Below are 16,239 nucleotides of genomic sequence, written 5' to 3'. Positions count from 1 at the left end.
GACATCCTAGTAACTTCCTTCCCCTCCGGACAGACAGGGGTGAGAGCGAATCTGGGCCTGTCCAATGCCTCGGTTTCCTCTGCCATCCTGCAGGTGGAGTCTCCACTTCTGCTTCCCTCCCCCTCTCCCTCGCCCCTGCCCCAAGGCCTTGGCTTTGGCCTCTCACAGCTCCTTGCCCTCTTTCCTTTCTTAAAGAAACGGAGCTTAGCCTCCTCCTCCCCACCGGATTCTCTCCTTGGAAGCCTCACAGAAGGACACAGGGGCGGGGTAAAAGCTAACCCCTTGCTGGAGACCCGCCTCTGCAAGGTCTGGGGCTGCGTCCCAAGCCCGCCCAGAGCGCCGACCCCCGGAGTCTCCCCGTGCTCGCGCCCCCGCCCCTTCCAGCCGCCACTGGCCCTTTAAGAGCCTCTCTGCGCGCCGCCGTCCCGGATCAGCCAGAGAGACCATTAAAATTTTATGCAGAATGAAAATGGGCCAGGTCTCCAGCTTCCTCGCTCCCATCCAATGATTTATTACTCGCAAATACCACAGAACTAATTAGTATAGTAATTAATTAATACGCATTTGCATATTTGCATGTGCAATTAGTGCAGTGGAGTGATTACTGGGAGAATGAGGGGCCCCGGATTGTCAGATGTGAGGGGGAAGTGGCCTGGAAAAGAGTTAGTGGGAATGAACTTTGTAGGGAGCGCGAGGGCGGGGAGGGCGGGGAGGCGGGCAGGCGCGGGGGGGGGGCTCGGGGCGGGGGGGCGCCGGGCCCGGGCGCAGAGCCGCCCGCAGGCAGCACCCAGCCGGGCCGGACCGCCGCCCCGAGATGCCCGTCGGGGGTCGCGACCCCGGCGCCCCCTCCCCGCCCCGCCCCGCCCGCCCCGCGCGTGGCAAGGCTCCAAGCGTGCGCCTGATTGTTATGCATTGTGTTTCTGGTTGCGAGCGGAGCCCGCGGAATGGGGCTGGCACAAGCTGTTTCCCTGCCACGCGGCGGTGGCACTTAAAGGGGCAGCGTTCTCTTCCCGCCGCCGCCGGCCCGGCCCCGGCCCCCCGACCCCACCTCTGAGCCTCTGCTGGACCCGTTTCCGAGAGGCGACCTTGGGCTCACGCCGGGCTCCGGGCGAGAGGGCACGAAGCGGCCGGCCAGGAGGTGGCGTGGCCCCCGGGGGCGGGCACGTGCGGAGGGAGCCCGGCGGGCAGGAAGTCAGGCTGCGCGCTGGGCTCCGTGCCAGGCGCGCGGCGGGGGTGGGGAGGAGAAAACAGGGAGAAAGCCAGGAGGAGAAGGAGAGAGGGGCAGGGTCCCACTTGGTGCCAGGTGCTTCCTCCTAGGACAACGGCTCGCTTGGAATCCTCGCAAAGATTCTGTGGGGTAGGGCTCCTTATGCCCATTCTACAGACAGAACAGAACAGCGTGGCAGGTGGCTCGTGATCAAGTGGTGAAGCTGGGGTTCCAGCTGGCCTGTCCAGCCCCAGGTGCTCAACGTGGTGCCAAGGGCCAGAGGAGAAAGTGGCATTTCCTTAGGAGACACCAGGGAGGACTTCCTGGTGGAGGAAGCACCTCGCTGAGCCTGCGATGCAGAGGAGGACACCTGAAGAAGCTGAGGGAAGAGAGATGCAGAGCAGAGGAACCCCATAATGTGACTGCCCCTCCCTGTGTATACAGGGATCCCCCACCCATCCATCAATAGAACTGCAGAGACCACGGGGCACTGGCTCCTGTGACTTGGGGACTTGTATAGACAGAGGACAGACCTTATGCACCAGTCCTTCCCAGGGCGCACTCTCTCCCTCTCTTTTTCAGAGTGTGCTGGTCCCACAGGGTAGAGATCATGGGGGCTTTGGAGAAAGGAGCAGTTTGTAATAATGAATAAGAGCATGTAGACGCAGAGCCAGAGCTTGGTTCAGCCCTGATTGGTGTGGCTCAGTGGATAGAGCGTCGGCCTGCGGACTGAGGGGTCCCGGGTTCGATTCCAGTCAGGGGCATGTACCTTGGTTGCGGGCACATCCCCAGTAGGGGGTGTGCAAGGGGCAGCTGATCGATGTTTCTAACTCTCTATCCTTCTCTCTGTAAAAAATCAATAAAATATATTAAAAAAAAAAAAAAAGAGCTTGGTTCAAAGCAGGCTCTGCCACGTACCAGCTGTGTGATGTTGGCCTTAACCGTAGCTTACAGAGAGCTCTGCAGCCCCAGGGACAGCAAGACCCCAGAGTAGGACTCGGGGTCCTAATTTCTAGTCCCAGCTCAGTTATTGGGTGACCCCAGGCAAGTTGCCCCCCTCTGTGCTCTGGTTTCTCTAAAACGGGGCACTGGTCCCTGATGCTCCCACCCCTAGACTGTTCCCTTTCCTCCCCATACCCACCTCGGCCCCTCAGGGTCCTGAAGCAGGGAAGTAATGGCTGAGTCTCATTCACGTTGTCCTGGGCTCCACTCTCCCAGGGGCTGAGCCAAGAGATCTCCGGTTAAATTGTGACCTCCTGTCCTGATTGGTCACTTCCTGCATGACCCCCACTGGGGATGGAGCCCACAACCCGGCATGTGTCCTGACTGGGAATCAAACTGTGACCTTCTGGTTCATAGGTTGATGCTCAACCACTGAGCCACGCCCGCTGGGCCTGGCTGTCCTTTTGGTCCCCCTGTCAGTGCTGGGGGAGAAGAGCAGGTGGGCAGGTGTCACTGTTCCCATTGTACAGGTGAGGAAGCATAGGGTCACTCGATTAGACCAAGGTGGAGACCCTGCTAAGTCCAGGACTGTTGGGACACCTTGCGCCCCCCCCCCCTTGGTGTGACTGACTGCCTTCTGGTGTGGACCCTCGGAGGGACAGGGGCCGCGCATCCTGACTGCTCACTTGGAAAACTGACAAGAAAGGCAGAACAAAGAGGTGGCAGCGAACAGAACTCCAGGCCCAAATTTTAAAACATAAAGTCAATCAGGAACATTGGGCGGAATCAGCCATGTCTGGACGGGGCCGTGGGCTGAGGCAGCATCTTCACACCTGTTGGCTCCTTTAACACAACGGCCCATTTTACAGACGGGAAGCCTGACTTCCACGTCAGCGCTGGGATTGCGGGGAGGCTGATGGCGGAGGAGGGGCTTCCTGGGGTGGGTGTCCTGCCCTGGCTGCGGCCTTCCGTTTCGGGGGTAGAACGGGCACCTCCTCAAACAGTGGCAGGAGAGGCCTTGGTACCACGGCCACTTGTTGAAGATACTCTCTGTGCGGGGCTCTGGGCCTAGTTCCTGCCTTCCAGGGAGAGGCTGTCAGGTTAGGTCAGATGTCATGACCTATGAGGTGTGCAAAGGAGGGGCATCTAATCCAGAAAGACTTCCTAGAGGAGGTGATGCTTCAGCTTACAAGGTGGGAAAAGGGGGGAGGGCACGGCTCAGGCAGAGGGGACACCCTGAGCAAAGGCTCACCGGCATGAGGCTGTGGACGTGGATGCAGTGTAGAGCAGCTGAGGGGCAGAGGTCAAGACTGGGGTAACTCAGCCGAAACCGGTTTGGCTCAGTGGATAGAGCGTCGGCCTGCGGACTCAAGGGTCCCGGGTTCGATTCCGGTCAAGGGCATGTACATTGGTTGCGGGCACATCCCCAGTGGGGGGTGTGCAGGAGGCAGCTGATCGATGTTTCTCTCTCATCGATCTTTCTAACTCTCTATCCCTCTCCCTTTCTCTCTGTAAAAAATCAATAAAATATATTAAAAAAAAAAAAAAAAGACTGGGGTGACTCTCCAGGGAGAGCCGGACAGCAGCCAGATCAGGGGTGTCCCTAAGGAGCATGGCTTGATCCTAGGGGTTATGGGGAGCCTTTAAAGGTGCCTTTCCGGAGGAGGAGGGGTTCTGAGATATGGAGGGTAGCTTTGGGGAGTAGCATCAGCAAAGAGAAGCAGCTGGAGTGAGACTCAGCCTTGGACCTGGACCTCACCTCCCTACCCCTCAGGGAGTTCTTTTATCCCATGCAGGGTAGGAGTGGGGTGGGGTAGGAAGGAGAGGGGCTCCAAGTCTGCTGAGAGGTATGGGCCCAAACAGGGTTCCGCAGAGGCGACCCCTGCCTCGCCCTCAGGTCTCCAGCTGGGCAGGAACCACCTGGTGAGGTTCTCTCATGTGACCTCAGAACCAGAGCTTGAGCACTCCTGGGCTCAGCCTCCATGCCCCAAGCCCTTCCTCTGAGGGCCACTGGGAGGAATCTGTGACACCCCGCCCCACCCAAGTCCACCTCCCCAAACTGAAATTTGTGCAAAAGACAGAGGAGAGGGGGCTCTGGGCCGTACTGCTGTAGGAGATTCTCCAGAGGAGTACCCCAAACCCTAAACCAGCCAGGCATTAACACAACAAGCATTTATTGAGCGCCAACTCAATACGGCCTGTGTGCAACACTGGACTACTGAGAGCTATACACCACCCTGGTCAAGTCAGGGAGGCAGATGGGTAAATGGATCCTCTTCACAAAGGGTGGCAGTGCTGGGGCTGCCCTGCCTGGGGCAGTCAGGGAAGGCTCCCAGGAGGCGGTGTCCATCCAGGAACCAATTGACAAAAGGGAGTCTCAGGGACCAGCATTCATCAGGAAAGGAACTTCTATCAGAAAAATGGGTCTCAGCCCTGGCCGGTTTGGCTCAGTGGATAGAGCGTCGGCCTGCGGACTCAAGGGTCCCGGGTTCAATTCTGGTCAGGGGCATGTACCTTGGTTGTGGGCACATCCCCAGTGGGGGGTGTGCAGGAGGCAGCTGATTGATGTTTCTCTCTCATCGATGTTTCTAACTCTCTATCCCTCTCCCTTCCTGTCTGTAAAAAATCAATAAAATACATATATTTTTTAAAAATGGGTCTCAGAAGCCAGAAGTCAAAGGTTATGAGGCAAAGGTCACTCTACTTTGGGAGCAAGGGAATAATCCTGAGGGGGCTGGCTTTGCTGAAGGACCAGGAGGTCTACTCCGTCTTCCTTTGTCCTGGGTTGGGGGGAAGAAGGTCAAGGGTGCAGCAGGAGTTTGACCAGGAATCTCCACACCACACCTGGCCCCATGGGCTGAGCCCACCCACCTTGGGGTGGGGCCTAGACCCAGAGTGAGAACCAGAGAAAGGGCCCGGAAGTCCAGGAGGATCCTGCCCGCGTGCTGGAGGTCAGGACAGGAGGTCAGGACAGGAGGTCGGCAGGGAGGAGGGGGACTACACCTCGCTGGCCCTCCCCTCCCCCTCCCTCGTGGCACCACAAGGCACGCAGCCGCATATCACCCGTGCCAGCCCTCACCTCCCGGCAACGTCGCCGCATTCTCAGCCACGCCATCTGGCATGCCCGCCGCTCCCCAGAACACTGCGGCGGGCGGGGGAGGGGGCAGCGGGGCAGGTGCCCACCCAGAGCCGGGAAGGAGCGGCAGGTCCCCCTCCCCCCAGGTCCTCGAGGACTTGAGGTGGGCGGGGGAAGGGGGGCAGGTGCTCTTACCCTTCAGGAGGACGCTTCGAGCATCCCCAACTGATGGAGCAGGCACCAGGCACCGTCTGGGTAGTGCCAGCCTGCCCCTCCCCTCCCCCCTCCCCCCACAGCACAGCCATTGCCAGGAGCACAGGCCTCCGAGGGTCTCCAAACCCCTGCCCGCCCCTCACATCGGCAGGCGGGTGGGAAGAGCAGGCCGCCCTCCTCAGCGCCCACCCTCATGCCCTGCGCCCACCTCGCGGGAGGCCCGGGAGACGGGCTGCCGGCCTCGGCCAGGCCAGGGGCCCTGCTTCTCCTCCACCGGCCCCGCGTCGGGCGCTGGGGGGGGCGGGGGGGGGGGGGGGCGGGGACCAAGGCTCCTCCCGCACGCGGCCCCGCCCGTCCTCTCCGGGGCGCGGCGGCGGAGCCTCTGCAGATGTGGGCGGCGTGTGTTTATTTTGGTGGAGCAGGAGGGTAATGAGCGCGGTTTACAGAACATCATCCTGGCCCCTGAGCGAGATTCCCCCAGACTGCTGAGGAATGCCCGCCCTCCCGCCCGCCCCGGCCCCGCCCTGCCGCCCCCACCCCTGCCCCCCAGCACCCGCCCCTCCCCCATCCCTTACCCCACCCTGCACCCACCTCCTCCCTGCCCCCCACCCGACCCCTCCCGGCCCTGCCCCCCAGCACCCACCCCCTCCCTGCCCCCCAACCCGGCCCCTCCCGGCCCTGCCTCCCAGCACCCCGCCCCTCCCCCAACCCTTACCCCCCCTGCACCCACCCCCTTCCAGCCCCGCGCCCCCTGCAACCGGCCCCTGCCCCGCCAAGCCAGAGCATGCCCCAACCCCCTTACCCCCACCCCCTGAACCTCCCCTCCCCCAGCCCCTGCCCCGCCCCTCACACCCTGTCCCGCCCCAGGACCCGCCCCTAGGCCCGGCCCCGCCCAGGGCCCGGCTGCACAAAATGGCCGCCGCCCCCCCCACCCCCAGCGCCATCTTAGGTGCCCAGACTGTGGCCTCCCCTGGGACGGGGCTGTGTCTCCATGGGAACCTCAGACCCTGGCTCCCCGCGCCCTCCTGGGGGAAGCGGGTGGGCAGCGGAGGTGGGGTCCCCAGGCCTGGCCGCGGGGCCCGCACCCTTTCCCCCTCAGAGGCCGGACAGGCCCAGGCCCCGCACCACTCCCTTCCCCGTGCCAGGGGAGGAACAGATGGCATGGCTGGTGTCCTCCTCCTGCTCCGTCTCCTCCCTCCACTGCCGGCCCCATCCCGTCCCCGGCCCCGGCCCCGTCCCTGTCCCGTCCCCGGCCCTGTCCTGTCCCCGGGGCAGAGGGGCCGCGGTGCACGTGCGCACGTGTGTTGTGCCTCCCTCCAGCCCTGTCTGCGCCATCCCACACGTCCCTCTGCTCCACTTTCCCCGGGTTTTTATTGTATCTTCTAAATAAAGTTGAAATGTGTTGAGTGAGAAAAACTTGTTCCATTTTTCTGAAGGAAGAAAAGACAGGGCAGGAAGCAGGCGGGCAGGGACGAAGGTCCCGAGCTCCAGGCCCCGCCACGCTCCCGCCTCTTCTCCGAGGGCCGAGCCCAGTCTGTCCGCAGGTGACGGAGGACTGGAGCACCTGCTTGGGGCTCCCCTATCCCAAGCAAGGTCCTGCCCCTGCCCCCTGCCCCCTGCCCCCTGGCCCCCTGCCCCCTGCCCCCTGCCCCCTGCCCCCTGCCTGGAGCTGGGAGGGGCTTGGGAGACTAGACCCGACCTCAGTGTCCAAAGGAGGGGGTTCGCTTACTCATCCATTCATTCACCCATGAACCCAACAAAACCCAGTTCCTATGGAGCCATTCTAAAAGCACCCTATAAAGCATTCCCCGTGTGTGTGTGTGTGTGTGTGTGGTGGGGGGGGGGGTTATGTGCACGACACTAATATTGTAAAGCATTTACCGTTTACAAGGGGCTTTAATAAAAACGAGCGCTGGCATTTCCTGAAGCCTCGCTATATTGCTGGCCCTGTGCTAACCTCATTACACGCATCATCCCATTGAATACTAACCACCGCTCTAGGAGGGGTAGCATAATTATCCCCATTTTATAGACGGGGAAATCGAGGCTGTCAGATGTTGTGGAACTTGCTCCAGGCACTCAGCCTTCTTTAAAGCTGGGAAAAGTGGGGTTGGCCCGGAACCAGAGCCCAAAGCAGGTGCAGGCAACCACAATGCCACACAACCGTGGGGGCTGGAGAAGGGCCCCGTGTCAGGATTGGAGACTCGCCCTCAGCAAAGGGGCGGTAAAGCTCTTCACGCTGTTCCCAAACTTGAGCCTCTGCCCCTCCTCAGGCCCAGCCTAGTTCCCTCTCCGCCGTGGCCAGAATGCCCCAGACCACCTGCCATAAGGTCCCAGACCCACAACCCATGAGCGGAGGAAGCTCACCATCAGCTTCTCCTGGGGAGACCACTGAGGTGACTGTGGGGATGTAGAAGGAGCAGCGCTGGGAGTCACGCCCCAGCTTCTGCTCTCCACCTGTGTGCTCCTAGGCAGGTCAGCTCCCCTCCATGGGCCGCTGAAAGGAGTTGGGACTTGTTTATTATTATTATTCAATTGGGATTTTAAAACATATTTATTTTTTATTGATTTCAGAAAGGAAGGGAGAGGGAGAGAAAGATAGAAACATCAATGATGGGCCCCTGGCCGGTTTGGCTCAGTGGATAGAGTGTTGGCCTGCAGACTGAAGGGTCCCAGGTTCCATTCCGGTCAAGGGCAAGTGCCCAGGTTGTGGGCTTGGTTCCCAGTAGGGGGCGTGCAGGAGCATGTTTCTATCTCTCTCTTCCTCTCCCTTCCTCTCTGACATAAATAAAAAAAATATATTTTTTTAAAAAAGGAACATCAGTGATGGGAGAGAATCATTGATCGGCTGCCTCCTGTATGCCCCACACTGGGGATTAAGCCCACAACCCAGACATGTGCCCTGATGGGGAATTGAACTGAATCGTGACCTCCTGGTTCATAGGTCGATGCTCAACCACCGAGCCATGCCAGCCGAGCGGGACTGTTCTTCTGAGGCTCCTTATGGTTCCCACCAAGTGCCTAGGAGAGCCTCCTCCGACAGCACCAGCCCCTCCTCCTTCTCCAAGGCCTCCTTCCCCAATGTATGTGCCTCCTTTTAGAACCAAACTCATTCTCCCAAGCGTCGGATCAGTGTCCTAACAGCCCACGAGCCCCTCCGGAGGCTCCTAGAGGGAGGAAATGAAATCTGTCCAGATTGAGGGTGAAGACCCCATCTTTGCACCACACAGTGCCTGGCACACGGTTGCCATCAAAGTGTGTGTGTGTGCTTAAGGTAGAATTGAAATCGTCTGGGCATGTGTAATCTGGAGGGTGGGGAGAGGGCCAGGAAATGTGGGGCTGACACACACAGATGCCTGAGTCAGAGTGTGGGCAAGGGGCTCTGATGGCCCGCTCACACACAGGTATCTATCTGAGGAGGGTGTGTATCCATTTTCCTCACCACAGAGTGAGGAACAGGTGTGTGTGTGTGTGTGTGTGTGTGTGTGTGTGTGTGTGTGTGTAAAGTTACCTCCCTCAACCCATGCCATTTGCATCTGTGTCTGGCCCGGTGAGAGCCAGTGAGAGGGTTGGGTGAAAGGTGAGCTGTAAGATAAAACAGCAATTTCCTCCCTTTCTTATCAAGACACCTGTCTGACCCACCTGCCCTTGGTCACTCAGAACTGCTGGACTTGGCTTCTGTTCTTTCAGTATTTTTTGTATTTTTTGCAGGGAGAGGAGAAGGCTTGAGTCTTCTCCAAGAACTTTAGGCCATTCCCAGGCCAGGCCAGCCCCTCCCCCTCTCCCATACGGGAGTCAGAAGGCCAGGAGAGGAAGATGCTGGTGGGATGGTCGCTTGTCTAGCAGGGGGAGGGGATGGTGGCGGGGGAGGGGTGAGGGGTGAGGGGTTTCTGGGTTAGGAATCCAGACTGAGACCCTCTCCCCCACCCCCAGATGGTGGGTGCAGAGGCTCATCCCAGGGATTCCTTGCTACTCCACCCCAACATAGCATGCCCCCAGACACAGGAGGAAGCCTCTCCCATCAGCTGACTCCACAGATATACACCCGTCCCCACAGACACACACACACGCCCATGCAGCGGCTCAGACATCCAGGCGAGTCTTCCCTTTTCTCTGTCTTTCCCTGGGTTTGAATTTCGTTCAGCCACATATGTTGTGTGTGCGCGTGAGGGTGGGTGGGGGAGGGGCAGACAGGGATGAGGGATGGCATGATGCCAACATCTACCTATGGGGCTTGGGCCAGGGACGCCCCCCACAGCCACCCTGGGAGGGGCCTCAGCTGTCCCTTTGTAGCCAAGGGGGTTCTCCCGGGGGTGGCCAGCACAGAAGTCCCTTCTCGGGACTTAAGGGTCTGGTCCCTGACCCACCTTTGGGGGCCTGCGAGAGAAAAAATGGGCAGAGCAGGACCCCGGAGGGAGCGTGGAATTCGGGGCCACCACAACCCCCCATTGCCAGTCTTGCCACCCCATTGTTCCCATGTGGGGGCTCTATATCGGGGGGGGGGCAATTCCTCCCCCTCCCTCTCAATCCCTGCTCTCCCTGCTTTGGGCGGAGAGGGGAGGGCAGCAGAGATATTTATTTATTTCCTTTATTTATTTAATTTTTTTTTTTTTTTTTTTTTGGAGTAGAGAGTGACAGATGGCGGCGGGTCCCGGGGGAGCCGGCTCTCCCCCAATGCAGACGCATGCCAATCACCGTCTCTCATGTGATAGCTGCTGCCCGTGACGTGCCAAGCCCATATGGCCTGGCATAGAGGCTGGTACCCCGCCTGGTAGAGATGCCACACTCGCTCCGCGGTTCGCATGGCGCTCTGAAGACGCCGGTGCCCGCCGCCTGGAGGAGCCGCTACCCCCGCTCCCTGAAGATGGGGGAACAATGAAATAGGCGAGAAGATCCCGGTCTCCCCCTCTCTCTCTTGCCCCCCCTCCCCCTCCCCTCCCCTCTCCCCCGGACTCCTCTCCGAGGTAAGTTGTCCGAAAGAGAGCTGGATCTGACCCGCCGGCTGAGGGGGGGCGGCTCCAGCCACCAGAGGGTCCCCAAATCCCCCTTCCTGGGGATGGCCCCTCGCGGGGTGGGCAGCGGAGGCGCCCCGGGGTCCCGCGCCCCCAGGGCTGCAGCTGGGGGGCTTCGGCGGGAGGCGCCTGCCTGGGGGGCTGCGGTGGGAGCGGGATCACGGGGCGGCCGTGCGGAGGCTGGGACGGGACCACCCGTGGTCGGTCGTCCCGGAGGAACCTGCGACCTTCCCCGTTAGAGAGAGAGAGAGAGAGAGAGAGAGAGAGATTTGGATTTTCCCCCATCAATCCCGAAAATACAACGAGATCAGGAAAGCGATGTGGGAGGGAGGCCGTCTGATGGGGGGCAGGGGGTCCCCGACCGCAGGGGAGACGGCGGGCTCGCCGCCCTGTCCCCTCCCCACGCCCGGTCCCTGGGTCCTCGCCGCCCGGAGCCGCCCGGAGCCGGGGACGCGCGGCCTGAGGAGCCGGCGCTCCCGCCTCGGGAGCCGGGGCTGCGGGGGTGGGGGCCCAGCTGGGGGCGGCGCGCGGCCAAGTTGCAAATTGGATTAGGGCGCGGAGGGGTGAGAGCCGCGGGCGGCGGGGGGCGGCGGGGCCGGGGCGCCGGGGCCCGAGCGGGCAGCTGTCCCCACCGGCGGCCGCCCAGCCCTCCTCCCCGCCGGGAGCCAGGAGGCTCTCGGGGCCGGTGCGCCGCCTCCCCGGCGAGATCTCCCTTCCCCAGAGCCCCTGCCCGGTCCCCGTCCGGACCCCGAGAGGACCCAGGCGCGGGGCGCGGCCCCGGTTCAGGCGCGGGGCGCAGCCGGGGCCCAGCGCGGGGAACCGGGCCTGAGCCGGGATCGGGGCGGCCGGCCGGGCCGGGGTTGGGCCGGCTCTGGGCGGGGCGGGCGGAGGAGGTGGGCGTCCCGGGCCCTGGCAGGGAACCCGCACGGGACTGGGGGGGGCAGGTGGGCTGGGGGAAGGCGCTCTGACCCCGGCGTGCCCCTCACTTTGTGCTATGTCTCCCCCTCGCCCGCGGGGCGCCCTCAGGCACCATGCTGACCCGCCTGTTCAGCGAACCCAGTCTCCTCTCGGACGTGCCCAAGTTCGCCAGCTGGGGCGACGGCGACGACGACGAGCCGAGGAGCGACAAGGGCGACGCGCCGCCGCCCCCGCCGCCGCCGGGGCCGGGGGCTCCGGGGCCCGCGCGAGCAGCCAAGCCGGTCCCTCTCCGAGCAGAAGAGGTGCCGGAAGCCGCGCTGGCCGAGGTCAAAGAGGAAGGCGAGCTGGGGGGCGAGGAGGAGGAGGAAGAGGAGGAGGAGGAAGGGCTGGAGGAGGCCGAGGGCGAGCGGCCCAAGAAGCGCGGGCCCAAGAAGCGCAAGATGACCAAGGCGCGCCTGGAGCGCTCCAAGCTGCGGCGGCAGAAGGCGAACGCGCGGGAGCGGAACCGCATGCACGACCTGAACGCGGCGCTGGACAACCTGCGGAAGGTGGTGCCCTGCTACTCCAAGACGCAGAAGCTGTCCAAGATCGAGACGCTGCGCCTCGCCAAGAACTACATCTGGGCGCTCTCGGAGATCCTGCGCTCGGGCAAGCGCCCCGACCTGGTGTCCTACGTGCAGACGCTGTGCAAGGGCCTGTCGCAGCCCACCACCAACCTGGTGGCCGGCTGCCTGCAGCTCAACTCGCGCAACTTCCTCACGGAGCAGGGCGCGGACGGCGCGGGCCGCTTCCACGGCTCCGGGGGCCCGTTCGCCATGCACCCGTACCCGTACCCCTGCTCGCGCTTGGCGGGCGCCCAGTGCCAGGCGGCGGGCGGCCTGGGCGGCGGCGCGGCGCACGCCCTGCGGACCCACGGCTACTGCGCCGCCTACGAGACGCTGTACGCGGCGGCCGGCGGCGGCGGGGCGAGCCCGGACTACAACAGCTCCGAGTACGAGGGCCCGCTCAGCCCCCCGCTCTGCCTCAACGGCAACTTCTCGCTCAAGCAGGACTCGTCGCCCGACCACGAGAAGAGCTACCATTACTCTATGCACTACTCCGCCCTGCCCGGCTCGCGGCCCGCGGGCCACGGACTGGTCTTCGGCTCGTCCGCGGTGCGCGGGGGCGTCCACTCCGAGAATCTCTTGTCTTACGATATGCACCTTCACCACGACCGGGGCCCCATGTACGAGGAGCTCAACGCGTTTTTCCATAACTGAGACCTCGAGGCCGCCCCTTCCTTTTTCTTTTGCCTTTGCCCGCACCCCTGTCCCCAGCCCCTGAGCGCAGGGGCACCCCCGTGGCGCCGGGCGCGGGGTGCGGGCCGCCGGTCCCGCGGTTCTCTGGGCAGCACGGTCCTCTGAACAGTGGGTGGCCCTCCCAGGGGCCTCGCTTTCCCCAGGGGACTCGCCTTCTCTCTCCCCAAGGGGCTCCCTCCTCCTCTCACCCAGGGATCCCCTTAGGGCACTTACCTGGAGACACCCCCCTCCCTTACCCTTAGGTTTCCTTCTCCCTTTTCCCTGCAGACCCCGACGGGTTAGAAGGGGGGCAGCTGAGCTGTGGGATCGTTCCCCCCTCTATTATTATAACTTTTAAAACAGACACAGAGCTGCCGAGGCAGAGCAGAGCCGGGCGCCCCCTCTTTCCTAACGAGGGCAGAAGCCAGGCTGCCCAAGCCTGGACCTGGATCGCCTTCACCCCAATCCTTAGTCTCAGCGTTTCGTGATTTTAATTTTGGCGGGAGGGACTGTGGATCGAGAGGAAAGAGAGAAGCCAAGACAATTTGTAACTAGAATCCATTTTCCCCTTTCCCTTTTTTTAAACAAACAAAAACAAACAAACATACAAAAAAAAAAAAAAGCTAAGAGGCGACGGAGGCCGAACGCAAAGTCCGGATCGGAGAGAAAACGCAGTAAGAACTTTTAGAAGCAATAAAAGGCAAAAAATACTACTACCAATAATAAAAAGACACAAATATCTATGCAAGGAGGTTCTGACTGAGCCTAGCGGCCCGGCCCGGCCCCGGGATGCCCCTCCCGGCCCGCGGGCTGCGCCGCCCTAGCGCGGATCTGTGCACTTTGGTGAAGTGGGGGCCGGCGCCGCCAGCTCCTCCTCCCCAGGTTCTTACAATCAGTGACTCGGAGATTTGGGGCCCCAGTGCCACTGCCCTCCCCCCGCCCCGTCCCCGTTGTGCGTCATGCTGTTTTTTAAAAACCTGTTTCCAAATTTGTATGGAATGGCAAACTGTTGGGGGGGTCGGTTTGGGGAGGGAGGGTTTGCATGAGAGACGTACACACGCACACCACACCTCACGCACACTCGGGCCGGGCGCGGGCGTCCCGGGGCAGGGGGAGGAGAGCTCCGTGGCTTCCCGCCCCGCCTCAGGCACCTGTACCCCTTCCTGTGGTGAGACTGGAGGCCAGGATCTGGGGGCAGCCCCGCCCCGCCCGACTGTGCTCCGGTGGGCGCCAGCGCCCAGCGATTTCCGGTGGCTGGAGAAGGGGTTTTTGTCCGAGTTGTCCTCTGGGCTCAGGCTGGCAGGCGGGCAGGGAGAGGGCGGAGGGCTCCTTCTGGAGGCTCCCCAAAAAGGGGGCAAAAGAAGACCCTCTCCCCACCGGAGGCAGGAGATCAGGCATCCAAACACACGGTGCAAAATGCAAACCCACAGGCGACACACCCACTCATCCACCCGTACACTCACACGCAATTTCACCTTCCTCTTGTAGCGAAGATTAAACTCCCGTCGGACACCCGAAGTGCATTGCGTGTTTCTGTTCAGTTTAATGACGATTAATAAATATTTATGTAAATGAGATGCAAAGCCGGACCGGTTTCTCACGGTGGTGGCCTCATTTCATTCCAGGGACTGAGCTGGGGCTCTGGGTGACGGAGACAGTCAAGTGACTGTGCAGAGGCCAGGTACAGGGACGCTGGCCATCCTGGGTAGGATTCCCACCCTCGAGATCCCTCACACCCACCCACTGGGCACCCAAACGGCTGCGCTCACTGTGCCTCCCAGACCTGACACACACACACACACACACACACACACACACACACACACACACGCACAGCACAAAGCATTGCACTCGTCTCCTTACACTCCTCCAGTTCCCAAGCACGCACACAGCGCACCTCCACGGGAAACAAAATATCTTTTTATCCCCGAAAAGTGCCCGAGTTGGGAGCAGCCAGTTATTTGACAACTCTCTGCGCACTGTGGCAACAAAAACAAGTGTGCGGGGGGGTAAACAGACAACCATTTAAGCCAGACATGCCTATTTTAAATTTATTTTTTAAAATGATAAGGTCATGAGGATGGAACATGAATGGAGGAAATCTTTTCCGTCTCAAATTCGTGTTCAGTGGACTCCGGGGAATGTTGAAATCGGTAGGGGTGCTGATGAGGTTGACGGAACACTCCAGAACTCTATGAGGATGCCCACACGCCTAGCCACCCACCAGGTAGAGTGGAGCCCGACCTAGCTCCGAGCTTCCCCCGGCAGGGCAGTGGGAACCCCGCTGGTACACAGCCTCCTTCCTGCCTGAGGAGGCGCCTCACACAGGCAAGTCCTCAACCTAGGGGGGCGAGGAAGGGCACCTCAGAGAAGGCAATCCTGCCCGCCGCTCCGCTCCCCCACCCCAGACAAGGTAGCCTCACATTCTCTCTCTGGGCCTCAGGGACAGAGGTATCTCTGAATTGACTTCCCTGAAAGGATTCTCCGCCCCAAAAACACCGGTGCGCACTGGGCCCCTGAGATATCTGGAAAGGGGGCTAAGTCCCAAAGACCCTCCTCCCAGAGCCTGAGTCCGGCACCCAGCTGTTTCTCACGCTGCTTCCATTCTCTTTTTAAAAACATTGTTTCTTATTGTAGAGCTGCAGTGGGGGCCGCAGTGTGTGTGGGTTTGGGGCTTGAGGTCAGGCGTGCTAAGGCTTTTAAAGGTTGGGTCCCAGATCCCCAAATGACAGCACCCTGACACAAGTGGGAAAAGGAAAGGTAGTTGAAGAAGAAAACCCCACATGCAAAAGGGTGGGTGGTATTAGACTGACCTTCAGCTGGGCGTCTCCCCTAAGTGACCACCCCCCAAACCCGCTCAGTGGAGACATGCCCTCCCTCCTCCACCTCCGGACGGTTGCTGAAGGAGCGGCGCCCAAAATGGGAGCTGTCCCATCCCCGGTGCTGACTGGACTGCAGCCTCGCGCCTTCCCTCCGCGGAGGGAGGTCGCGCCAGCGGAACCCCAGGGAGCACCAAACCGCCAGAGGCCCTTCCCAACGATCTGCCGGAATTCTTCCCATTTTCCGGAGAATTTCACTGTACTTTTAAAAATCCACTGCCTTCTCTAGAATTCTCATAAGATCGCCTCTCTGGAGTGAGATTAAGAACCGGGCCCTCATCTCCTGAATCTGCCCCTGTAGGTAGTCAAAGGGACTCTTACCGATCTCTGAATCACCCCTATTCTTGGGGGAAAGGAGTCGACCCACCTTCCTTCTCCACCACATTTTGCGTGGAATATGGAGCAAGGAGCACATCCTAGATCCAAATCTGCTCAGCTCATGGCTGGGGCAAGGCCTGGCAGGGGCAACTGGCGAAAAAAGCAGCTCAGCCTCCATCCTGAGCCCGAGTCTTCACCTGCCCTGGGAGCAAGGTGAACTGAGCCCCTCTCCCGCTCAGCCGGTTTCCCATAACCCTCCAGCACCCAGGTGGCTTGGGGCTGAAAGTAAAGGTCCCTCCACGGGGCCACCCTGGTCAGACTACAGACTCCTAAGCTTCGCTCTTCAGGCTACTCCACACAGCTCAGTTCCCTTTCCAAAGCCCGGTTCCAGCCCCTT

The 16,239-nt window shown here is 61.3% G+C and overlaps 1 protein-coding gene across 1 annotated transcript; it reads left to right on the top strand.

Moving 5' to 3' along the window:
• The first annotated feature begins 11,481 nt into the window (after positions 1-11,481).
• NEUROD2 (neuronal differentiation 2) lies at positions 11,482-12,627 on the top strand. Its single transcript, XM_008153807.3, has one exon. It carries the CDS (start codon positions 11,482-11,484, stop codon positions 12,625-12,627), a length of 1,146 nt encoding a protein of 381 aa, XP_008152029.1.
• The last annotated feature ends 3,612 nt before the right edge of the window (positions 12,628-16,239 follow it).

Source organism: Eptesicus fuscus, chromosome 20 (genome assembly GCF_027574615.1).
Source record: "Eptesicus fuscus isolate TK198812 chromosome 20, DD_ASM_mEF_20220401, whole genome shotgun sequence".
Lineage (NCBI taxonomy): Eukaryota > Metazoa > Chordata > Mammalia > Chiroptera > Vespertilionidae > Eptesicus > Eptesicus fuscus.
This window is presented reverse-complemented; position numbering and strand designations above follow the sequence as displayed.

Excerpts from the sequence above, each read along its gene's own strand:
- NEUROD2 (XM_008153807.3), top strand. The coding sequence starts at position 11,482 with ATGCTGACCCGCCTGTTCAGCGAACCCAGTCTCCTCTCGGACGTGCCC.